Consider the following 26,959-nt stretch of genomic DNA (forward strand, 5'->3'; position numbering starts at 1 on the left):
TGCATATGATATGTGCTAATTAATATTGACTACACTTTGAGTGAATAGAATAAATGAGTTTTCCAAGGAGATTAAAATTTGGGAAATAATCAGTTTTTAAAGTAAGGTTGGTGTTCCTTTTGTCTGTTTCTTTTTAAGGTATTTCTTATTGCATGGAAGTAAAATATTTTTACAAACTCCAAGGATTTCTGAATTGTTTTACTTACATTGGAATTTTACAACTCTACTTGGTTTATTTATATTTCCAGCTGGATCCATACTACAGTCAGTTACTATGGCGACAGAAGCTACTAGGGAAATGGGGAATCTTCACTGGAAAGGGTTTTGTGATTTGGAAAAGTTCTCCCAGGTGATTCTGATCTTGTGACCCACCTTGCATCCGGTTATTTTTATGGTTTTTGGTCTATGTTAGCATAATTGTTTACGAAAGAATTGTGTAGGTCAACAGTTCCTTACATGAAATTCTGAGATCCCCAAGCCCCTGAAAAACAAAAGTTTTTGTAATTAATTTGGCAGCCAGACTTGACATATTATGTGAGGCTCTTTATACGTTATTTATTCCACTTAGAGTGAGCCTTCTTGAGGTTCTCCACAGAAGTTTTAAATAGCAGTATGGTTAATACGGGGTGTTACCTAGACAGACCCAACCAGGAATGTTACTTAATATAAGGCAGCTGTGCAGCATCACCTCTTTATAATTTAAATATTCTGAAGTTCAAAACACTTCTGAAGGGGCTTCCCTGGTGGCGCAGTGGTTAAGAATCCACCTGCCAATGCAGGGGACATGGGTTCGAACCCTGGTCTGGGAAGATCCCACATGCCGTGGAACAACTAAGCCTGTGCGCCACAGCTACTGGGCCTGCGCTCTAGAGCCCGCGAGCCACAACTACTGAGCCTGCGCGCCACAACTGCTGAAGCCCGTGCGCCTAGAGCCTGTGCTCCACAGCAAGAGAAGCCACTGCAATCAGAAGCCCGTGCACCGCAACGAAGAGTAGCCCCCGCTCGCCGCAACTAGAGAAAGCCAGCAATGAAGACCCAACACAGCCAAAAAAAAAAAAAAAACAAAAAAAAAAAAACCCACTTCTGAAAGTGTTTTGAAACCAGAGATTTCAGATACAGGATTGTAGACCTGACCCAATTTTTACTACCACCAGTTTCCTTAGCAATGGGTGATAAATGGCACTTTGTTTTATTTTGAATGTCTTTTTAGTGATAATGTAGTTGGGCTTTTTTAAAAAAAAAATCAGTGATTTCATTTCTTCTTGCAAACAGTCTGTAAATTTTTTGTTCATTTATCTGGTAGAGTCTTAATTTTTTTTTCTTACCAATTTATAATATTGTAGACATTAACTGATTTTTCTGTGAGCACAGTAGCTTGCTTGTACCATATTCTAAGCTTTTTGTATGTAGCATATCGATAGGAAATGCTGCAAGTCGAATACCCATGTGTCACTGCTTGTAGTGTAAGGGAGGTGACTGTGTTCCTTTGCTCAAAGTCCTGTGTTAGAGTGAAAACTAAGGTTTTCACCATGGCCACCAAGGCCCACGTGACTCGTGGCTCCTGCTTTCTCTCTGACCCCGTCTCTGACCCCTCTCCTTATCCACTTTTCTCAGGGTACAGTGGCCTCTTTGGTGTGCTCCATGTCACGTCTTCTTGCTGTTCTTCCCTCTGCCTGAACACCTTTCTAGGCACGGGCTCCGGGCTGAGCATCCATATGGCTCACTCTTTGACTTCCTTTCAAGTCTGCCAGAAAGTGAACTTCTCAGTCATGCCTGCTCTGAATACCCCATCTATCTAAAATTGCTCCCTGCCCCACATTCCCTGCTCACTACTTTATAACATATATGTCATTTTTTCCCTTTCCTCATTAGAATGGAAGCTCCATAAGGGCAGGAGCTTTTATCTTGTTTTATTTGTTGATATAGTCATGTTGCTTTTCTCTGTCTGGCACATTATGGAACATTCAGTAGATAATTTGAACAAGGGAAGGGTTAGGGGAAAGTAAAGAGGAACATTAATTGTCTAACATGTATAGACACTATTTGAGGCTTTTATTTTGTATAAATTTCACAAATTTTTATTGATGAAATCAAAATATAGTAATTGAATATAATATTTTGTTGTATTGGTCTAGTAATGAGAAGAATATAATCAGTTTTTATGGGATAATATTTCCCTTAAGTAGGGTTCAAAGTTAGCATCCCCTCTCATCAGATCAATTGAGAATGTTCATCTGTAAAAACCATTCTTAACTCGTGACCCCAAAACAGACAGTGAGCAGGTTTGGCCTGTGGGCCATAGTTTGCTGGTCCCTGGACTGTGTGACTTTTGCCCAAATTAATGCAAACTCCTCCTCAATACGGTCCCAAATATCTTTCCACCTATAATTGTTGCTGTTCCTCTGATGAATTGTTTTCCATCTAACTGGATTACTGTTGTTTCTTAGATTTCTCTGGTTTCTGAGGCTTTTAATAATACTCTGTTTTAATTCTGGTGTAACTAGAATATTTTAATAAAAGCATAATGTGCAGTTCCAAATTTTTTCCTAAAGTCAGTTTTGACTATTTAGAGGCAGTAATGATGATGATAATATAGCTAACAATTATTAGATACTTTTAAGTGTCAGGTGCTGTGCTAAAGGCCTCTCATGTATTATCTCATTTCACCTCATAGCAACTCATTTTATAGATGAGGTAACTGAGGCACAGAGCGGCTCAGCAGCTATCCAAGGTCATAAAGGTAGTAAGGATTTGAACCTTAAAGCAGTCTGATTTCTGAGCCCACAGTCTTACCTATTATGCACTATTCCCATGTGTACTAATAGTTTGTATTTTTATAGTCTTGGCCCCTTTGCAGAGTGCCTTCTCTTTTAATCTAACTTTATTTGTGAAAGACTGATAATCAGTTCTTTACAACCAAAAAAAGGATCCACGAGAACATGAGGCAATAAGTAGGATTGGATGGTATTATGAGGAGATGTAAAGTCAGTAGCTTTCCCACTGTTTACGCTTTACCCCAATTAAGAGGTATCTTTTATATCATGCTCTTGATAGCTTCTCTTTTACACTATTCTATTTTGTTAAAAAACAAAGGTGTTTGATCCACTAATTTGATTTCATAGCCAATGAGTTTCAAATTATAGTTTGAAACATTTCATTACAGTTAGATGCTATAAACTCTATTGTTTGTGTTCAGTTACAAAGAAAATTCTGCTTATGTGAAACAGTTGCTTTCTAAAGGAAGGATAGAAACTCTAGAGGCCAGCTTTCTTTCTCCACTTCTTTCTTTCTTTCTTTCTCTCTCTCTCTTTCTTTTCTTCCTTCCTCCCTCCCTCCCTCCCTCCCTCCCTCCTTCCTTCCTTCCTTCCTTCCTTCCTTCCTTCCTTCCTTCCTTCCTTTCTTTCTTTCTTTCTTTCTTTCTTTCTTTCTTTCTTTCTTTCTTTCTTTCTTTCTTTCTCTTTCTTTCGTTCTTTCTTTCTTTCCTTTCTTCCTTTCTTTATTTTTTTCTTTCCTTTCCATCTAAAAATGCTCTACACTAAACCCCTAACTAGTAAGAAAATAGTTTTTGCTGAATAAGAGGGGAACACCAAAGCCCAAAAGATGATACCACATATACTACACGGCTGGCCCTTTTTAGACAAGAAGAAAGCAGTTTGCATTGGCTGTTGGTACTTTTGAAGGATTGACTTTATTTTTGGAGTCTCCTATGGAAGAGACTAGATCAGAAATTTAGAAAGTGAAGAGGGAAAGAACTAGCGGCTGCTGAAGTTGTTTCTAGTACTTAGGCAACGAGCTACAGACAGGAGAGACAGTAGTTCTTTGACTCACTAGGACAATTTGTTTTATATCTTTTTTTAGTATACTGTTTCACTGAGTTATTTAAAGTCTCTTTCCCAACTAGACTGTGAGCTCATTGAGGGCAGAGAGCTAGATGTATATATATTTATATCTCTAGCATCTAGTGTTGTGTCTAGTAACTAGGAGCTGCTGACATGTTTACATGAGTAAACAGGTGTATTGAGGGCCCAGGATTAGGGAACTCTTTAGAGGCTTTAGCGGGTTAGGTCTCTCTCTCTCTCTGTCTCTCTCTCTCTCTGTCTCTGTCTCTCTCTCTCTCTTTCTCTCTCTTTCTCTCTCTCTCTCTCTCTCACTCACTCACGCACTCTCACAAACACACAGTACTTTCAATGCTATAATGTATAAATAGGAAATAATGAAATGTAAAATATTAAGTAACAAAAAAGGAAAAGCCTCAGGTAAATAAATTTGTTGCAACAAATAGTTCAGATTAGTCCTGTGTTTATAGTTCACAATGAATATGGTATTTATTTTGGCATGGTAATTCAGCATTCTTAGAGGTCAGTAGCAGTTGAATAAAGGGTATCAGAGGACATTTGGAAAATGCTGCCTGTATATCAGCGAATCAGTGTGCATGTCCAGTGCTCATGTCTCAGGTGATTGGTTTGTGCATGATTAACTGAGATACTTTTTTGCTGTACTATACCATTTGTTAAATAAGAAACTTCTTGTTTAAGTTATTGTATAATAACTACTATGCAAATGTGTTTGGTATATTAAATATATAGAGAGAAATTTTAGATCAGAACTATTGCTACATTTGATTTTTTTCCCTTCTACAGGGTAACAGTGTTCTAGCTCATAGTATTTATTTATTTATTTATTTAGGCTGCACTGGGTCCTAGTTCCAGCATGTGGGATCTTAGTTGTGGCATGTGGGCTTTTAGTTGCGCATGTGTGCAGGATCTAGTTCCCTGACCAGGTATCAAACCCAGGCCCCCTGTATTGGGAGCACGGAGTCTTACCCACTGGACCACCAGGGAAGTCCCTATAGCTCATAGTTTTAACAGTACTGTCCTAAGAGAATCTGGCCTATTCAGTGTTATATTGCCAAGTTTAGTTCAGAGGGCTGAGGGAGCCTTCATTGAACAAGTGTTATAGCAATAAGCTAAATTATGCAGTCCAGTACTTACAATACCAACATTTTAATTTATAGTTACATCCATATAAGAAATTAAGATTGTAGCAAAGCATATGGTTCATTGGAAAACATCCCATACAAAATGATAATGGTAAGGGATTGTCAGTTATCCTGAAAACTTTTTGTGAGTGGTTAATTGCTTCATAATTTTGGATAACAAAGGTTTTGTTTTTATCTGCTTCTTTTAAGTGTGAAAACAGAATTTGAAAGGAATTTCTTTTTACTCTTTCCTCACAACTTTTTATTTTGAAAAATTTCAAGCTTACAGAAAAGTAGCAAGAACAGTATATTGAACACCTATGTACTCTTCATATAGATTCACCAATTGCCAACGTTTTGCTACTTTGCTTTATCTCTCTGTGTTTATATATTAAAAATTTCTGAACTGTTTGAAGGTTGCAGACATCATGATCATAACACTTTACCTCTAAACGCTTCAGCGTGCAAACATACATCTTCTAGAAATAAACACATTCTCCTGTATAACCACATGATCACACTCAGGGAATTTAACATTGACACTATATTATAGTACATTGACATTGTACTATAATCTGAAATACATTCCATGTTCAGATTCCTCCAGTTGTCCAAACAAGTCCCATAGATATAGATATGACTTTTTTTTTTCTGTTTCATGATTGGATCAACGACTACATGTTGCATTGCATTGTTACGTCTCTTTTAATCTACACTGCTTCCCCAGCCTTCTTCTAATCTCTTTCTTCTCCCTTTTTCCTCATCCCCCTCACATTTTTGAAGAATTCAGGCCAGTTGTTTTGTAGAGTGTCCCTCAATTTGGATTTGTCTGATTGTTTTAATTTATTTTTTCCATAATCAGATTCAGGTTAAACATTTTTGGCAGGAATATTACATAGGAGTTGTGTTCTCAATGTGTAACATCATGGTGCCTATTACGGTAGTTTTGGTGAGGTTAAATATGATCATTTGGTTAAGGTGGGATTTGACAGATTTCTCCATTGTAGGGATACCTTTCACCCTTTGTAAGTAATCAGTGGAAAAATACTTTGAGATTATGTGTGTATCTTGTTCCTCAATAAAATTTCACCCAGTGATTTTATCATTCATTGATGATTCTTGCCTAAATCAGTTATGGTAGTTGTAAAATGCCAATTTTCTATTTGTGTTATTCTACATTTATCATTTGACATTATTCTACAAAGAAGAGGAGTTTTCCCTTCCCTGACTTAAATTAGTATCAGTTTAGACCTATGGATTTTTGTTTTATTCAGAGTATTATCTATTCTTGTTACTATTTACCGTAAAACTTAAGTTGTCTCATTTAACTGGTGGGAGCCCCTTTTAACTGCCTCTCATGTTTTTTTATTTGTTCCCATCAGATTTTTAGGACTTCTTTACTTACCAGCACAAGAGATTTAGCCTGACCTTGTATCTTCCCTGCCCCAGCTCTGGAATCAGCCTTTTCTCCCAAGAAGTCCTGGTTTCTTTTAGTGTGTAGTAGTATATAGGGCGTTATGTACGTTCAGTGTTATTGGACTATTGCTTCTAAGTTCTAATAGTGGACAGAGATAGCAAATATATATAAATTTTAATTTTTTAAAAAAAACTTTATTTGAAGTATAACTGGTTTACAATATTGTATTAGTTTCAGGCGTACAGCATAATAGTGATTTGGTATATTTGCAGATTGTACTCCATTATAGGTTATTACAAGATAATGAGTATAATTCTCTGTGCTATACAGTATATCCTTGTTGCTTATCTATTTACATGCAGTAGTTGATATCTCTTAATCCCATATCCCTCATCACTGAGTATATTAGCTGTGGGTTTGTCATAAATAGCCTTTATTATGTTGAGGTATGTTCCCTCTATACCAACTTAGATTAGTTTTTAATCATGAATGGATGTTGAATTTTGTCATATGCTCTTTCTGTGTCTGTTGAGATGATCATGTGATTTTTTTCCCCTTCCTTTTGTTAATGTGGTGTATTACATTGATTAATTTGTAGATATTGAACCATCCTTGCATCCCAGGAATGAGTCCTACTTGATCATGGTGTGTGATCCTTTTTATGTATTGTTGATTTCGGTTTGCTAATATTTTGTTAAGGATTTTTGCATCTGTATTCACCAGAGATATTGACCTGTAATTTTCTTTTTTTGTAGTGTCTTTGTTTGGATTTGTTATCAGGGTAATGGTATCCTCATGGAATGAATTTGGGAGGGAGTATTCCCTCTACTTCAGTTTTTTGGAATATTTTGAGATGGATAGTTGTTAGCTGTTCTTATATGTTTGGTAGAATTCCTCTGTGAAGCCATTCAGTCCTGGACTTTTGTTTGCTGGGAGTTTTAAAATTACTAATTCAGTTTCACTACTAGTGATTGGTATGTTTGGATTGGTTCAGTCTTGGAAGATTGTATGTTTCTAGAAATTTATCCATTTCTTCTAGGTTGTCCAATTTGTTGGCATGTAAATGTTTGTAGTATTTTCTTATGGTTTTTTTGTATCTCTGTGAGATCAGTTGTAATTTTTCCTCTTTCATTTCTTATTTTATTTAGGCTCTCTTTTCTTGATGAGCCTGGCTAAAGGCTTATCAATTTTGTTTACCTTTTCAAAAATTCAGCTTTTGGTTTCATTGATGTTTTCTATTGTTTTTTGTTTTGGTCTCCATTTATTTATTTCCTGTGATCTTTATTATTTCCTTCCTTCTGTTGTCTTTCAACTTTGTTGTCTTTCTAATTCCTTTAAATGATAAGTTAGGTTGTTTATTTGAGATTTTTTGTTTTGTTTCCTGAGGTAGGCCTGTATCACTCTAAACTTCCTTCTTAGAACTGCTTTTGCTGTGTCCCATAGATTTTCAAAAGTTGTGTTTTTATTTTCATTTGTCTCCAAATATTTTCTGGTTTCCTCTTTCACTTCTTCATTGACCTAGTGTTTTTTTAGTAGCATGTGTTTAGTGTCCACGTGTTTATGTTTTCCCATTTTCCTGCCCTGTGATTGGTTTGTAGTTTCATACCGTTTTGGTCAGAAAAAATGCATGCTATAATTTCTGTCCTCTTAAATTTGTTGAGACTTGTTTTGTGGCCTAGCATGTGATCTATCCTGGAGAATGTTCCATGTGCACTTGAAAATAATGTATATTCTGCTGTTTTCAGATGCAATGTCCTATAGATATCTAATAGTCCAAGTCTATTAAGTCCAACTATAGATATCTATTAAGTGTGTCATTTAAGACCACTGTTTCTTTACTAATTTTCTGTCTGGATGATCTGTCCATTGATGCAAGTTGGGTGTTAAAGTCCCCTACTGTTATTGTATTATTGTCAATTTCTCCCTTTATGTCTGTTAATATTTGCTTTATACATTTAGGTGCTCCTATGTCAGCGCATATATGTTAATGAATGTTATATTCTCCTGTGTTGGTTTCTTTATCATTATGTAATGCCCTTCTTCATCTTTTGTTATAGACTGTTTTAGAGTCTAGTTTCGCCAGCTTTCTTTTCATTTCCATTTGCTTGGAATACCTTTTTGTATCCCATCACTTTCAGTCGTTAGCTCTGAAGTGAGTCTCTTGTAAGCAGCATATATATGGGTCATTTTAATCTAATCAGCCACCTCATGTCTTTTGATTGGAGCTATTTATTTATTTATTTATTTATTTTTGGCTATGTTGGGTCTTCGTTGCTGAGTGCGGGCTTTCTCTAGTTGCCGTGAGCGGGGGCTACTCTTTGTTGCAGTGTGTGGGCTTCTCATTGCAGTGGCTTCTCATTGCAGAGCACGGGCTCTAGGTGTGTGGGCTTCAGTAGTTGTGGCACGTGGGCTCAGTAGTTGTGGCTCGCGGGCTCTAGAGCGTAGGCTCAGTAGTTGTGGTGCATGGGCTTTGTTGCTCTGCAGCATGTGGGATCTTCCTGGACCAGGGCTCGAACCCATGTCCCCTGCATTGGCAGGCGGATTCTTTACCACTGTGCAACCAGGGAAGCCCTTGATTGGAGCTTTATTCCTTTGACATTTAAAGTGATTATTGATCAATAAGTACTTACTGACTTTTTTTTACTTGTTTTCTGCTTGTTCTTGTAGTTATTCTCTGTTCTTCTTTTAGTTTCTTCCCTTGTGATTCAATGATTTTATTTAGTGGTATACTTGTGTTCCTTTCACTCTGTTTTTCTGTATCTATCATAGGTTTTTGAATTATGTTTACCATGGGGTTCATATATGTTGACCTATAACTATATCTGCTTGTTTTAAACTGATAGCCATGTAAATTCAAACACATTCTAGAAGATCTACATTTTTTACTCCCTTTCCCCACATTTTTGTTTTTTGATGTCATATTTTACATCTTCGTGTTTATCCCTGAATGGTTCATTGTAGTTATGGTTGATTTTATAATTTTTGTCTTTGAATTTTCATACTAGCTTATTTAAGTGCTTGATCCACAACCTTTACTAAATATTTGACTTTTCTAGTGGGGTTTCTCCTTTCCTATAAATTCTTCTTGTTGTAGTCTTTTCTTTTTTACTTAGAGAAGATCCTTTACCACTTCTTTTAGGGTCAGTTTAGTATTGATGAGTTCTTTTAGTTTTTGCTTGTCTGAGAAATTCTTTATCTCTTCAATTCTGAATGATAATCTGGCTGAGTAGAGTATCCTAAGTTGTAGGTTTTCCCCTTTCTGCACTTTAAATATATCATGCTACTCCCTCTGCCCTGCAAAATTTCTGCAGAAAAATCAGCTTATAACCTTATGGGGGTTCCCTTGTATGTGACTCTGTTTTTTTATTGCTGCCTTTAGAATTCTCTCTTTATCTTTAAGTTTTGCCATTTTACTATGATATGTCTTGGTATGGGTCTCTGCGTTGATCTTGTTTGGGACTCTGTGCTTCCTGTACCTGGATATCTGTTTCCTTCTTCAGGTTCAGGAATTTTTCAACCATAATTTCATCAAATATTTTTCAACGCTTTTTTCTCTCTTCTCCTTTGAGACCTCTATAATGTGAATAGTATATGCTTGATGTTATTTTAGAGGTCCCTTAAACTGCCCTCATTTTTTAAAAGATTGTTTTTGTTTTTGCTATTCTGATTGGGTGATTTCCATTATTCTATCTTTCAGAATGCTTATGCATTCTTCTGTATCACCCAGTCTGCTGTTAATTCCTCTAGTGTGTTTTTCATTTCATTTATTATATTCTTCAGCTCTGATTCTTCTTTATATTTTCTTGTTCCTTGTAAAATTTCTTACTGTCTTCATCTGTTCTTTTCAGGCAGCATTTTTACTATGAATACTTTGAACTCTTTATCTGGTAAGTTATTTCTCTTTCATTAGGTTTTTTTACAGGCCTTTTTTTTTTTCTTGTTCTTTCATTTGAAACAGATTTCTCTGTCTCCTCATTTTGGTTAACTTTCTCTGTCTATGAAATCAGGTGAAACACATTATCTGTCACAGTCTTGAAGGAGTAGACTTGTGTGGGAGTGTCCCTATACAGCCCACAGACAGTGGCTTTGGTAGGAGAGCTGGATCTGAAGTGAGCACGGGTCACACCTCAGGGTCGACTCGCAGCTGTCACCTTGGAAGGAGGTGGGGCTGGAGATGGGGGTGCTGGAGCTAGAGCCAGGTTTGAGCCAGAGCTTCTGTGCTCAGTGGTTGTCACCACCCTGTTTGGCACGGGGTCGGCTCCCGACATGCTGGAGCAGGAGCCCTGAAGTTTGGGTGCAAGGTGGTTCTGTTCCCTTTCAGTGTGAGCTCTCTCCCCTCTCAGCAGTGGCACGTTCGCCCCAGAGGGGATCAGCCCTGGAGCAAGAGGGGCTGGTGCAGGCCAGGGCTGTGCCAGGGTGGTCCCAGTGTGCCAGTCAGAGCTCAAGAGAGTTCCCCGTCTGATGTCTCTGTTAGTAGCAGCAGTGGCCGCTCCCTCCCTATTCAGATGCAGTGTCTTGTGCAAGCCACTCTGTCCCCTGCCGGGTGTGCACTGCCTTTAGCAATGGCAGCCCTCACACTACTGCTGGAGCTGGAGGGGCTGGAGCGGGTACTTGGTGTGGGTTGGGGCATGCCCTGGGCTGGTCAAGAGAAACTTTCCGGACCCCTGGGTGGTTTCAGTCTTCTCCCTCCACCTTGTTCCCAGGAGTTAGTAAGCATGTGTGTGCTCTTCACAAATGGAGTCTCGATTTCTTACAGACCTCCTGTAAGTCCTACTGGTTTTCACACCAGCTAAGTGGTGTTGGACCCCAGGGTCGGAGTGCCCAATGTGTGGTTCAAATAGCTCACTCCTCAGGGAGGATCTCCAAGCCTATAATCTCTCTCTTCTGTGTCCCCTCCTAGGGTTGTGGGTCCTAACCTGATTGCTTCTCCTCCCTTCCTACACAAGTCCACGTGAATCTTTCTTTACAGCCTCGTTGTAGAAGAGTCTTTTTGCCAGTCTTATTTGCTTTTAGTGGGAATTGATCCACATGTAGGTGTGTTTTTGATGCGTTCACGTGAGGGAGTTACGCTCAGCACTCAAGAGTCGTGGTACTCTGCTGTCTCCTCCCACAGGATGTTTTTTCATCTGTATCTTCTTTAATTTCTGTGCCTCAGTGTTTTGTAGTTTTCACTATATAAATCTTTTGCCTCCTTAGTCAAATTCATTTCTAAGTATTTTATTATCTTTGGTTTTATTATAAGTGAATTTATTTTCTTACATTCCTCTTTGGATCATTAATTGCTAGTGTATGGAAATCCACCTAATTTTTTGAGTTAAGTTTGTATTCTCCAACTTTGCTGAATTTGTGTCTTAGTTCCAACCAGACCGATTTTAATAGTTATTCTAGCTCTCTGTTGTTACTATTCTTGTAGTATATCTTTTTACATTCTGTTACATTCAGTTTGTTTGTGTCTTTGAATCTGAAATGTGTCTTTTGTAGAGAGCAAATAAATGGAGCAGGGTTTAAAAAAGGATCTATTCTGCCGATCTGTGTGTTTTGATTTGAGTTTTTAGTCCATTTATATTTAATGTTGTTATTGATAAGATAGTGCCGTTTTGCTAGTTTTCTTATGTCTTTTGTTCCATTTTTCTCTATTCCTCCGTCTTAGCCTTCTTTTATTTTAACTAGATATGTTCTAGCCTGTCATTTTAATTCTGTTGTTTAGTTTTACTTTATTTTGAGTTTATTTCTTAGAATAGTTGTCCCTCTGTATCTGTGGGAGATTTCTTCCAGGAGCCTCTGCAGATGCTGAAATCCATGGATGTTCAAGTCCTTTACAGTTGGGGTTCCACATCTGTGGATATGGAGAGCCAGCTGTATATTTGTTGAAACATACTCACATATAAGTGGACCTGCACGGTTCAGGCCCATGTTGTTAAGTGTCAACTGTTGTTTCTCTGGGGGTTTACTTATAACCATATAGTTGGGGATAATACAAGTTTAATTTCAACATCACATAGAAACTGCTCCTATATGGTTCACTTTTCCTTCTCCTTCTTTTGTACTATTGTCATACAAATTACATCTTTTTTTTTTTTTAACATCTTTATTGGGGTATAATCGCTTTACAATGGTAAAATTACATCTTTATACAGTATAAGCCTGTCAACACAGTGCTATAAATATTGCTTTATGCAGTTGTCTTTTAAGTTCCATAGATTAAAAAAGAGTTACAAATACAAAATAAATTTATACTGTTGTTTATATTTAGCCATGTAGTTACCCTTACTGGTAGTCTTTATTATTTCTTATGGATTTTAGTTACTATCTAATATACTTTCATTTCATCTTTAATTTTTTTCTAATATAGATCTGCTAGTGACATTCTTTTTGTTTATCTTGGACTATCTTAAGTTCTCCTTTATTTTAAGTATTCTTCTGCAGGATATTAAATTCTTCTTGATAGTCATTTTCAGTTAGTAATTTGGATGTGTCATCCTCTGCCTTCTGACCTTCATGTTTCCTAATTAGATATTGTCTATTAATATAATTGAGGATCACTTGTAGGTGATGAGTCACTCTTCCCTTGCTGCTTTCAAGATTTTTTTTCTTTGATTTCTAACAGTTTGACTACTATGTGTCTAGATGCAGATCTCTGTGAGTTTATCTTTTTGGAAGTTATTTGATTTTATTAAAAGTCAAATTTGGGGACTTATATGCCATTATTTCTTCAAATATTTTCTCTGCCCCCTTTTCTGTAGACTTTCTGAAACTTCCATTATGAATATGTTGATATGCTTGATGGTGTCTTTCAGGTCTCAGGCTGTTCTCATTTTTCCTCATTCTTTGTTCTTTCTGTTGCTCAAACTGTATATTCTCAATTGACTTATCTTTTTTAAAATTTTTTTTAAAAAAATATTTATTTATTTATTTATTTGTTTATTTGGCTGTACCAGGTCTTAGTTGAGGCACTTAGGATCTTCGTTGCTGCATGTGAGATCTTCATTGCGGCATGCGGGATATTTTAGTTGCAGCACGTGGGATCTTCCGTTGTGACATGCAGGATCCTTAGTTGTGGCATGCAGGCTGTTTTAGTTGTGGCATGCAAACTCTTAGTTGTGGCATGTAGGGTCTAGTTCCCTGACCAGGGCTTGAACCTGGGCCCCCTGCCTTGGGAGCACAGAGCGTTAGCCACTGGACCAGTAGGGAAATCCTTCAATTGATTTATCTTCAAGTTTGCTAACTCTTTATTATATTAGCTCAAATCTGTTAAGCCCTTCTATTTTAAATTTCAGTTATTTTAAGCCCTTCTATTTTAAATTTCAGTTATTTTACTTTTTAATTACAGAATTCTGAATTGCTTGTTTAAAAAGTAATTTCTGTGTTTTTATTTATATTCTCCATTTGGTGTGATACTGTTCTCAGCTTTCTTTTGGTTCTGTAGTTGCGGTTTATTTTATTTAACATATTTATAACCCTTGATTTTTGTTGAGTAAGTTCATTGTGTGAGCTTCCTCAGGGACAGTTTCTGTTGAACTCCCTTTTTTTTTTCTCTTTCTCTCCTGTATGTAGGTCATTCTATCGTGCTTTTTTCTTTGTTTTGTGTTTACATTTTTGGAATTTTGCATGTTGAATTCTGTACTTTTAAAATAATGTTTTATCAACTCTAGAAATCGGATTCCTTCCTCCCTGGTCTTTTATTGGTGCTCTTTTTGTTTTTGTTACTGTTTGTTTATTTAGTGTTGCTTTGATTATTTAGTTTGTTTAGTGGCCTTCCTGAACTAATTTTATAAAATCTGTATGTCATTGTGTTGCTGCACTGTTTTTTTTTTTTTTTGCTGCACTGTTTTTTTGCTCAGTTAACTTAGTAGTCAGCTAATGAATGGACAGATTTTCTTACATACCTCGAACCACTAAGTTTTCCAACCTTTGCTGACGTGGCTTTCAAGGCTTTTACAGCCCTGCTTTAGCCTTCACATCTTGTTTTTGCAGAGCTTCAAGGTTATCAAAAAGTGAGAGATTAGGGCTTTTTCGGCTCTTTCCTGGGCATGTGCATAGTTCTCACATGCTGATGGCCTTCTGGATTCCCAGGCATCTGTTGGAGCTTCTCAAAACCCTTTGTGAACATCCCACTCCCCCAGTTTTGGGGGTTTGTTTTTGGTCATCCTCTTTTTCATCCCAGCTGTACTTACATCAGTGCCTGGCACAGACAGCAAATTTTTGTTGAATGGCTGGATGAATATATGAATGAATATACTGGTAATCTACCTAGAAATTATTCTTAGTGTTTTTTAATGGAAAATATATTTTTCACATACATGAGTGTAAAACTCAGTTTATTCTTCTAAGTTTTTTTTTTTTCAAGAAATTTTTTTAAAATTTAAAAATTACTTAAACGCTGGAGAGGGTGTGGAGAAAAGGGAACCCTCTTACACTGTTGGTGGGAATGTAAATTGGTGCAGCCACTGTGGAGAACAGTATGGAGGTCCCGTAAAAAACTAAAACTAGAATTACCCTATGATCCAGCAGTCACACTCCTGGGCATATATCTAGAGAAAACTGTAATTTGAAAAGATATATGCACCCTAGTGTTCATAGCAGCACTATTTACAATAGCCAAAATATATATATATATATATATATACAATGGAATATTACTCAGCCATAAAAAAGAATGAAATATTGCCGTTTGTAGCAACATGGATGGACCTAGAGATTATCATACAAAGGGAAGTAAGTCAGAGAAACACAAATAATATATCACTCATATTTGGAGTCTAAAAAAATAATACAAATCAACTTATTTACAAAATAGAAACAGCCTCACATTCATAGAAAACTAACTTATGGTTACCAAAGGGGAAGGTGGGGGAGGAATAAATTAGGAGTTTGAGATTAGCAGATACAAACTAATATATATAGGATAGATAAACAACAAGGATTTACTGTATAGCACAGGGAACTATATTCAGTATCTTGAAATAACCTACAGTGGAAAAGAATCTGAAGCTGTACACCTGAAACTAATACATTATTATAAATCAACTGTAGATAAATAAAATTTTAAAGAATTTAAAGATTACTATTTGATGAATTTAGTTTTTCCTCAGTGGTTAGAGGTTAACATCAAACCAAATAATCAAATAAAATTATTTAAAGCTCTCAGCAGGGTCTAAATTCAAAAGGTTTTATTGTAAATAATAGGATACCAACATCTTGTGACAATCCATATTTGAGAGTATTAAATATTTAGAACAGATAGTGCATTTCTGTAATTGGGCTGAGCAATGCAGATTTCTCCATTCTTTTAAAGTTAATTTACAGCTTAAGACAACACACATTTATTTTCTCCCAGTTTTTGTGGGTTAGGTGTATGAGCACAGCTTGGTTGGAGCTGACAAAGTTGCAAGCTAGATGTCGACTGGACTGTGGCAGCTTGGGAAGTTGAGGTCTTCAGTCCCTTGTTGACTGTCAGCCCACAGAGGCCCTGTGCTTCCTTGCCACATGGCCCTGTCACGAGCCCTCTTGCTGCATGACAGATAATGTCTTTAAAGCCTGCAGCAGAATTCCTTTCACTTCAGGAAGGGCCCAGCCTTCGTTTTAAGGGCTTTCACTTGGTTAAGTCTGAGTTCTGATCTATATTCTTTTCTTTTTATCTCTAAAGAACTTCTTTTAACATATCTTGCAAAGGTCCACTGGCAGCAGATTCCCTCTATTTTTAAACTTTTGTTGGAGAAAGTATTCGTCTTTCTCTTTTGAAAGATAATGTTGCAGGGTACAGAATTGTAGGTTGAGGGGTTTTTTCCTCAGCATTTTAAGTATCTCACCCCACTCTCTTCTTTCTTGCTTGGTTAAGAAGTCAGATGTAATTCTTATATTTGCTCCTCTATAGCTAAGGTGTTTTTTCCTCTGTCTCCTTTATCTTTGATTTTCTGCAGTTTTATAGGATATGGCTAAGTATAGGGTTTTTGGTCTTGGGTTTGGTTCTTGTGGGGGTTTTGTTTGTGTTTCTTTCTCTCTTGCTGTTGGTGGGAATGTAAATTGGTGCAGCCACTATGGAGAACAGTGTGGAGGTCCCTTAAAGAACTAAAAATAGAACTACCATATGATCCAGCAGTCCCACTCCTGGGCATATATCTATGCCCAATATATCTATTGGTGGCTGCACCAATTTACATTCTTCTTACATGTATGGTACATCATTTGTATTTGTCCCACAGTCCTTGGGTATTCTGTTTTGTTTTTTTCAGTCTTTGTTCTTTTTGCTTTTGGCTTTTGGGGATTTTATTGATACATCCTCTAGCTCATAGTCTGTCTACTAATAAGTCCATTATTATAAAAGGCATTTTTCATATGTGTTGCAGTGCTTTTTACCTGTAATGTTCCTTTTTAGTTCTTTCTTAGGATTTTCTTCTCTTTGCTTGCATTGCCCATCTATTCTTGCATTCTGCCTATTATAGCCTTTAGCATATTATTATTATTATTATTTTGCGATACACGGGCCTCTCACTGCTGTGGCCTGTCCCATTGCGGAGCACAGGCTCCGGACGTGCAGGCTCAGTGGCCATGGCTCACGGACCCAGCCGCTCCGCGGCATGTGGGATCTTCCCGGACTGGGGCACGAACCCGTGTTCCCTGCATTGGCAGGCGGACTCTCAATCACTGTGCCACCAGGGAAGCCCTTAGCATATCATTAATCATAGTTGTTTTAAATTCCCTGTGTGGTCATTCCAACACACCCTCCTGTCTGGTTCTGATGCTTGCCCTGTTTCTTCACATTGTGTTTTTTTTTCCCCTTTTAGTATACCTTATAAAATTTTCTCGATAGGCAGACATTATATATATTGGTAAGAGGAACTTCAGTAAATAGGCCTTTAGTAATGGGGGGGAAAGGAAGCACTCTGTAGTCTTGTGATTAGGTTTCAGTATTTTAGTGAGTGTAGGCCTCTGGACTATGAACTACACAAGTATTTCTCAGTTTTTTCTCTCCCCTTATAGAGGGACAGGATGGCTAGTGTTGGCTGGACTTGGGTATTTCCCTTCTCCCTCTAGAAGGCTAGAGTCAGCTGGAATTGAGTATTTTCCTTGCCCCAGGTCAGTTAGGTTTTGGTTAACTAGTTTTCTCCTAAGAACAGCCCTTGTTAAGAAGAACAGAGTGCTCTGGTATACAGTTGACCCTTGAACAACCTGGGGGTTCAGGGTGCTGACCCCGCACAGAGTTGAAAAATCATGTAGAGTCGTCCCACGGGGTCCATGGGGGATTGGTTCCAAGACCTACTGCAGATAGCAAAATCCACCAATGCTCAGTCTCATAATCAGTCCTCTTTATCCATGGATTCAACCAACTGTGAATCATGCAGTACTGTATTTATTGAAAAGAATCCACGTATAAGTGGATCCTTGTAGTTCGAACCTGTGTTGTTCAAGGGTCAACTGTATTTCATAATGGTCTTGTGTCCCCCACCTCCACCTACCCACCACTTGTGGGAAGTTCGGGTAATTTTCTCTGATATTTACTGTGGGAATCTGACGGAGCTCCTGGAGGTCAATCTCAAAATATTGTGTGAGGCCTGCTATGACTGGCCCCCTGGAGTTTTTAAAAAACTCTGGGAATTGTCCACATTGAGCTTCCAGCAAATCATCAGTTGGATTCAGGCTTTCCTACTCATGTACTGGTTTCCGTGGCAGTTTCAAGTAGAGGTTTGAAGTCTCTACTCCCATAAGCTGTGACTCTTTGTCTTCACCTGTCTCTCCAGTCTTTGGGACAGCAGTTTGCCCTGTGTCCTCTCTTATGGATCCAAGAATGGTTGCTGATTTTCCAGTCTGTTCTGTGTTTTTTTACTTGTTATGATGGAGTGGGGACTTCCTGAGCTGTTTACATGTGGAACTGGAAACTGCCAATCACTGTCTTTTAATTGGTGAATTTCATTTGGCTAGCCCCTCTCTGTCAACATGCCAAAGCTATTTTCCTCTATACAATTGTTTTTTTTTGGGGGGTACGCGGGCCTCTCGCTGTTGTGGCCTCTCCCATTGCGGAACACAGGCTCCGGACGCGCGGGCTCAGCGGCCATGGCTTACGGGCTCAGCGGCCATGGCTTACGGGCCCAGCCGCTCCGCGGCATGTGGGATCTTCCTGGACCGGGGCACGAACCTGTGTCCCCTGCATCGGCAGGTGGACTCCCAACCACTGCACCACCAGGGAAGCCCCCTCTATACAATTTTTATACGTATGTAACATTGGCATTTACTTTTAGCTTGAATCCTTTTGACGTGAACAGTATGATGTCAACTGCAGTTACTGAATACCATGTATTTGAATTGCTATTTCTTTTTATTATTAATTTTTACTTATTAAATTTCTTAGTACTTATTGCTTACTTATATTTTAAAATTCTATATAGTTGTGTTTGTAGTGTAGTTTGTTTCCTTTATCCAGTTGTGTTTTATTATTTTTATTTTTAAAAAAATATTTATTTATTTATTTGGTTGTGGTGGATCTTGGTCGCGTCGGATCTTTGTTGCGGCGGGCTGGCTCCTTGGTTGTGGCACGCTAACTCTTAGTTGCGGCATGCATGTGGGATCTAGTTCCTGGACCAGGGATCGAACCAAGGCCACCTGCATTGAGAGCATGGAGTCTTAACCACTGCGCCACCAGGAGAGTCCCCCAGTTGTCTTTTAGAGGGAAGTTTTATGGATTTTAGACTTCGAATTTTTGAATGTCTGAAAATGTCTGTAACTTTATTCTTTCACATGAATGCTGATTTGGGGGGAACATAATTCTGTTTCAAATAATTTTCTTTCAGAACTTCAAAGTTACATCTTCATTGTCTTTTAACGTCAGTTGTTGCTGAAAATGATGTGATACCTCTTTTTTTTTTTTTTAATAGGCAGTCTTTGTTCCCTCTTAGGTTAAAAAATTGAGAAACAAAGATCTGTAGTCTTAAGTTTTCTATTTTGTTTTTGTTTTCCTAAGAATAGTTCTATTAGAATTAGTTTTCATTTGAGGATAGTTAAAATGAAAGGGTATTGTTATATTAAAAAAAAAAAAACCCAACTAATAAACTCCCATGTTTCCCCCAAATCTTAAGCTTGAATAAAAGGAAAGGCCCTTGAGAGGTGAATAACCTTCCCTCCTGTTGCCATCCTCCAGTGTCTTTTTAATGCTTGCATCAATGAGTAATGCCCGGCTTCCTGAGGTAGCATGTTTTCCTTCCTCCGTTTTGGCTGCTCCTAAATTTATATATTTTGAATTGGAATATGGCTACCTCCGCAATTTGTGTATTGTCTTCTTAATGCACAGTTCAAAACAAAGCTCCTCTTCCAGTCAATTGTAATTTTAGTTTACATGATGAACTATATATGGTATCTTCTTTTATACTTACAATTCCTATCCAGGTGTTTCAAAATTTGTAACTGCTTTTTAGCTAAGGTTAATTGAAAAATATGTAATAACTTTGTACCTTTTTATATAAATAATTTGTATCTTCAGCTGTCCCTTTATTTAGTTAATTTTTTTTTTCAACTTAGACCTTGTGTGGACAGTAATGACCTCACGTTTCCGATTGCCTACTGGCAGAACCTACAATGTACGAGCATCAGAGTTGGCCCGAGATAGACTGCATACAGAGGTGGTTTGCAACATCCTTCTTCTGGATAACACTGTACAGGCTTTCAAAGTTAATGTAAGTATTTTATGTCTTTCTTAATTTTAATAATCTGGTTATAAATCTGAATTTAGATTAAATTTTAAAACTAAAATTGTTTAATCATAGTACAGTTTGAAAAGCCTTCTTCAAAGAGGAAAGTCTTGTTAGTTTGGTTTTTGTAACTATCAAATACACATTCTAATTCAAGGTCTTTGAAGGGGTTGACAAACCAGCAGCACATTATTAGTGGAGCAGGTCAATAATATGTAGGTGGTTTTTATAAATATGCTTGAGGGTGCGGGAAAGGAATCTTGTTCTCATAAATGATTTATACATTCCCATTGTGATCTTATTCTACTGTCTGTGAAGAAAATTTTTACTAAACAAAGATAAATAGCAGCCCTGATCTGATCTGAGCCTTATCTGAAACATTTATTCAACAAATGTTTGTTCATCCTACCTGTGTCCAGCTTCATTTGCTCAACATTGTGAGTTTCACCTGTGTGGTGTGTTAGCAGTAGTTGGTTCATTTTCATTGCTGTGTAGTACTCTCTTGTATGAGTACACCACAGTTTACTTGTCCATTTATTTATCTCCATTTATTTGTTCAGTTTATCGTTTGTGTATATTTGGATCGTTTCCACCCTGGGCTCTTATCAGTAATGTTGCTGTGAACATGTCTTGATATATGCAAAGGCATTCCTCTTTTTTATTTAAATGATTCCACACCGACAGAACGGGGAGAGACTAGTGTCATGAATACCCACCTACCCTTTTCCTAGATTGACCTGTTGTTAACATTTTGCTCATTTCCTTTATCTTTCTTTTTTTCTGTGTGTGTTTTCTGACCCTTCTGAAAGTAGGTGGTACACTTCACCTGTGTTTCAGCAGCCTCAGGATCTCATAAATTACAGCTATATCATTATCACACACCAAAATTTAATATTATGAATATAATAGTATCTAATATATAGTCCATATTGAAACTGGAATTCCTCGTTCCTCATTACCACATCTCCAGGATAACACCTTCATTTGTTTCCTGCTGTGTTACACAGGTATTTCTAGACTTTGAAATCTTGAAGTAGTATAAAATATTGATCTTCTGAAATCCTGCCTTTTGTGACAACATGGATGGACCTTGGCATCATGCTAAGTGAAATAAGTCAGACAGAGAAAGACAAATACAGTATGATTTCACTCATATGTGGAATCTAGAAAAGCTGAACTCAGAATGGTGGTTGGCAGGGGCCGAGGGATGGGGGAAATGGGGAGATGTTGGTCAAAGGGGACAAACTTCCAGTTACAAGATGAATAAGTTCTGGGAGCTAATGTACAGCATGGTGACTAATGGCAACAGTACTGTGTTCTATACTTAAAAGTTGCTAAAAGAGTAAATCTTATATGTTCTCACCACACATTATGTTTATGCTGTATTTCCCATCTAGTATAATTTTCCTGTTGGGCACTTTAGTTGATGATAGTATTGTATTTTTCAGTGTGGAAATCAATGTGCTGTTTAATTACTCTTATAGGAAGACATATTTAGCATATTTATTTTATTTTGGTTTATATCTTTTAATATATGTTATATCGATATATTTATTGATTTTTAAAAAGATTTATTAAATTTATTTTTGACTGCGTCAGGTCTTAGTTGCTGGCACACGGGATCTTTGTTGAGGCATGTGGGATCTTTTTTTTTTTTTTTTGCGGTACACGGGCCTCTCACTGTTGTGGCCTCTCCCGTTGCGGAGCACAGGCTCCAGACATGCAGGCCCAGCGGCCATGGCTCACAGGCCCAGCTGCTCCGCGGCATGTGGGAGGCGGACTCTCAACCACTGCGCCACCAGGGAAGCCCCCACGTGGGATCTTTTATTGCGGCACGCGGACTTCTCTCTAATTGTGGCATGAGGGTTTTCTCTTCTCTAGTTGTGGCCCACATGCCTCTGTAGTTATGGCGCGCAGGTTCCAGAGTGCCTGGGCTCTGTAGTTTGTGGCATGCGGGCTCTCCGGTTGAGGTGCGAGAGCTCAGTAGTTGAGGTGCACAGGCTTAGTTGCCCTGTGGCATGTGGGATCTTAGTTCCCCAACCAGGGATCGAACCTGTGTCCCCTGCATTGTAAGTATGTCTATTCCTCTGAGTGTCAGGGCTGGAATCATTCAGAGTGTCTGAGCTGCTTTGCACTTTTATTACAGATGCTGATTATTTTAATCTACATGAATGGTTCCCTAGTTATGTAGCTTACAGCCTGTGCAGTGGTTCATGATAGGCTGCAAACTAGTAGGGGAGCTTGAACCTCTGCTAGTTATTCTCTCATGTCCATTAAATACCTTTAAGTCTCAGAAATCCCCACTGTTGGCAGCTGCTAGGCTCACCAGCATCTCTGTTCACCAGGAAGGAGAACCACTTAGTTTCCTTTGGAGACTACCGGCGGATGATTTGTAACGTCTTAGCTGTTGCAGGCATTGGTTTCCCTAAAAGATTTCTGTACCACAGATCAAATATTCATTGTTGCCAAAGCCTGCTTTTTATCCATCTGGTGTTTATCTCATCAAAGCTTTTCCTTTATATTTCCCTGAGAGAAAATGCGGTACTAAAGGAGTTGACAACTTCATGAGTTTTTTCTCTTTCTCTTTCTCTGTTGTGGACATAGGAGTGAGGTAAGCCCATAAGTGTTGCTTCAGCTTCAAGTTCTGTTTACACAGCCATTCTTTTTACTGTAGCCAGCCTATGGAATTGTCTCCCTCATGCCCTAAATTCATCATCAATTCACCAAAAACTTACTTCCATTAATATTTTTAAATGTATAGTATCTGTACTACATTGATTGATTTCACCAACCTATGAGGATTTTTTGCCTAAATTTTGTTTTTATTTTTACTTTGGTACACCTGTATAGCAGTAGGCTGTGTGATAAGGAAGAGTTCTGTAGAACCAACCTGTTCCAGTTACTAGGACTGCATAAGAAATTACCCCCAAACTTAGTGGCGTATTTATTATCCTCAGGGATTCTGTGAGTCACAGATCCAACAGGGATGATTTTTTCTTTTTTTTTTAATTTTTATATTTTTGCGGTACGCGGGCCTCTCACTGCTGTGGCCTCTCCCGTTGTGGAGCACAGGCTCCGGACGCACAGGCTCAGTAGTTGTGGCTCATGGGCCTAGTTGCTCCGTGGCATATAGTATCTTCCCAGACCAGGGCTCGAACCTGTGTCCCCTGCATTAGCAGGCAGACTCTCAACCACTGCGCCACCAGGGAAGCCCCTATATATTTATTTTATATGTGAATGTATATGTATAAAATTGACATATATAGAGTTATATTTGGAAAAACTGAAATAATATTCAAAATGTATGATCATTTATTCAGCACATGTGATTCAGTGCACAGTTCTGAGGCACTTCATAGGTAGCAGTATTTAAAGACAAAACTAAACTTGTGCAGTGAGGATTTTTGTTCGTTTACTTTCATTTTTGTCCACATTGCATTTTCCCTCAGTTTTCTTTTTGTTCTTTGTAATGTATCTCTTATGTATCAATAAAGAATAACTGATAACTTCTTTTATTGAAGTACAATTGATTTTATAATATTGTGTTGTTTCTGGTATACAGCATAGTGATTCTGTGAGTCTCTTTCTGTTTTGCATATACATTCATCTATATTATTTTTTTAGATTGCACAGATGAGTGATACCATATAGCATTTGTCTTTCTCTGACTTACTTCACTTAGTATGATAATCCCTAGGTCCATCCACGTTGTTGCAAATGGCATTACTTCATTCTTTTTTATGGCTGAGTAGTATTCCATTGTATATATATACCACATCCTCTTTATCCATTCTTCTGTTGATGGGCACTTGGGTGGCTTCTTTGTCTTGGCTGTTGTAAATAGTGCTGCTATGAACATTGGGGTGCATGTATCTTTTCGAATTTGTGTTTTTGTTTTTTCCAGATATATACCGAGGAGTGGAATTGTTGGATCATATGGCAATTCTATTTTTAGTATTTTAAGGGATCTCACCAATTTACATTCCCACCAACAGTATATGAGGGTTCCTTTTTCTCACACCCTCTACCACATTTGTTATTTGTAGGCTTTTTGTTTGTTTGTTTTTTTGTGTGTGTTTTTTTTCCGTACGCGGGCCTCTCACTGTTGTGGCCTCTCCCGTTGCAGAGCACAGGCTCCTGACGCACAGGCCCAGCGGCCATGTCTCACGGGCCTAGCTGCTCCGCGGCATGTGGGATCTTCCCGGACCGGGGCACGAACCTGTGTCCCCTGCATTGGCAGGCGGACTCTCAACCACTGCGCCAACCAGGGAAGCCCTGTAGGCTTTTTGATGATGGCTATTCTGACAGTTGTGAGGTGATACCTCATTGTGGTTTTGATTTGCATTTCTCTAATAATTAGCAATATTGAGCATCTTTTCATGTGCCAATTAGTCATGTGTATGTCTTCTTTGGAAAAAATGTCTATTCAAGTCCTCTGCCCATTTTTTGATTAGATTGTTTTGTGATATTGAGTTAAAAGTGCTGTTTGTATATTTTGTATATTAACCCCTTTTCAGTCGTATCATTTGCAAATATTTTTTCCCATTCCATAAGTTTTTTTTTTGTTTTGTTGATAGTTTCCTTTGCTGTGCAAAAGCTTTTAAGTTTAATTAGATCCTATTTGTTTATTTTTGCTTTTATTTCTTTTGCCATGGGAGACTGAGCTAAGAAAATATTGCTACAATTTACGTCAACGAGTGTTTTGCCTATGTCCTCTTCTGGAAATTTTATGGTGTTGTGTCTGGTATTTAGGTCTTTAAAGTGTTTTGAGTTTATTTTTGTGTGTGGTGTGAGGAAATGTTCTAAATTTATTGTTTTATGTGTAGCTGTCCAGCTCCCAGCACCACTCACTGGGGCAGCACCAGACAGTTGAAGAGACTATCTTTCTCCATTGTATTATGTTCTTGCCTCCTTTGCTGTAGATTAATTGACCCTAGGTACATGGGTTTGTTTCTAGGCTCTCTAACGGCTAATTTTTGAAAATGATACCAGTACTTCAGTTGTTAGTGAAAGATGCAGTAAATCATAGATTTTTTCCCCTTGAAATAAAATGAAATTCAATTAATAATATTGTAGTTATAGCTTGGGTTGATGAATATTTAGTTGGCTGAACCTTACCTTGTTTCATCTGGTAAACTACTTGTTAACCAAATCTGTAGTACAAACTGGATTATAGAGTTGGGGTTAGCAGGTGGCTGCTGATTGAAATGGGAGGCAAAAGGAGTATAAGGATGATGGATTTACCTAAACGGAACATACTTGGAATCATTTTACAGTCATATTTGTAAAGGAGGCTAGAGTTTGGGGGACTTTTTCCTAGTTATTGTTCCACTGTCTTTATTTTTCACATGAGAAGATAAGTTTAGAGTCATTAAGTTACTTGCCAAGTTGGTAGCAGAGCCAGTAATGTGTGTGTGTACGTGAGAAGGTGTGTTTGGACCTGTTACTTTCAACACTTAACCATTTTATTAAGTATTATTTCTAGCCCTACTTATATTTGATAGCTTTTTTTTTTTGGCCACACTGTGTGGCACACGGGATCTTAGTTCCCTGACCAGGGATCAAACCTGTGCCCCCTGCAGTGGAAGTGTGGGGTCTTAACCGCTGGACCGCCATGGAAGTCCCTAAATTTGATTTCTTAATTCCTTTAAAAATACTATCATTTACACATCATCCAGATTCCCTAAGAAATTTTTTGTTTTCACATTTATTGGTTTATTCATGTGCACAATTTAAAATAATTGTTCTGTAAAGTGTCACAACAAAAACTAACAGAACCCTAAACCTACCCTGTTGCCCCTTAGAAGCAACTGCATTTGACACGTTTAGTTTTCCTCTCATATTTATTACCATGGTTCTAAGAAACATCTTACAGTATGTCTGGTTTTGTCTGGTTTGTTTTTTGTTGTTTGTATTATGTATTGACTTTGGAGGATGAGACTTTACTTCTCCTTCCCCTCCATACACACATACTTCCTCTCTATCATCCGTTCAATAAACAAAGTAGTTATATAGTAATATTTGGTTAGTTCAGAATGTCTTTTCGCTAGAGGGAAATCCTTCAGTCATCTGCCTGGAGCTTGTGGAGCCCTGACTGCGCACTGCAATGAAGAGTAACCCCTGCTTGCCGCAGCTAGAGAAAACCCGCTGCCCGCAGCTCGCAGCAGCGAAGACCCAATGCAGCCAAAAATAAATAAATAAATAAATAAAATTTAAAATATTACATTTTTGAGAATTAGGTATATTTTATCTTGGCACTAGTACAGTAAATTAAGTTGTCATTGTTCATGTACTTTATTTAATGACAACAATTATTTAGTGCCTCATATATTATGAGAAAAAGTTTCAGAAAATAGCTGTAAGCCATTAAAATATTGATAAATATATGATGGCTTCTATTTAGAAAGATTCTGTAGCCTAGTGTCCCCTACTCTAGAAATTATGTATAGTTGTTTATTATAATATGTATAATACATTATACACTGTGGTGCACAGATCTTTACTGTACAACTCAATGAATGTTTATGTATGTATATATCTGTGGAACTACCACCAGATTAAGGTATTGAATACTTCACTCACCAAGAAAGATTCCCTTGTGCTCTCTAAGTATTTCTTACTCCCTTTTATCTCCTTTATTAGCTTTTCTTGATTAACCTTTTAATGTCATACTTTTAGTGATTACCTTGGAAATTGCAAAATGTGTCATGACTTACAAAAGTCTGCCTTTATTTAGTACAGTTGACTGTTGAACATAACAGGTTTGAAATGTGTGGTTCCACTTATACGTGGATATTTTTCAATGAATACATACTTCAGTGAATACATACATATTTTCCAGTGAATACATACACAACCCACATTCGGTTGAAACTGCAGATGTGG

General features: G+C 37.8%; 1 protein-coding gene across 2 annotated transcripts in view; it reads left to right on the top strand.

The window, feature by feature from the left end:
• The window catches only part of PTPN4 (protein tyrosine phosphatase non-receptor type 4), a 176,639-nt gene that overhangs the window by 12,748 nt on the left and 136,932 nt on the right, over nt 1-26,959 (top strand). For both annotated transcript variants that reach the window (XM_024759163.1, XM_024759164.1), the window contains exon 2: nt 19,905-20,059. In XM_024759163.1, coding sequence (XP_024614931.1) covers nt 19,922-20,059 — 138 coding nt within the window. In that variant the 5' untranslated portion in view covers nt 19,905-19,921. The remainder of the gene's footprint in view (nt 1-19,904; nt 20,060-26,959) is intronic.

The sequence above is a fragment of the Neophocaena asiaeorientalis genome, unplaced genomic scaffold (assembly GCF_003031525.2).
Source record: "Neophocaena asiaeorientalis asiaeorientalis breed wild unplaced genomic scaffold, Neophocaena_asiaeorientalis_V1.1 scaffold593, whole genome shotgun sequence".
In the NCBI taxonomy this organism is placed as follows: Eukaryota; Metazoa; Chordata; class Mammalia; order Artiodactyla; family Phocoenidae; genus Neophocaena; species Neophocaena asiaeorientalis.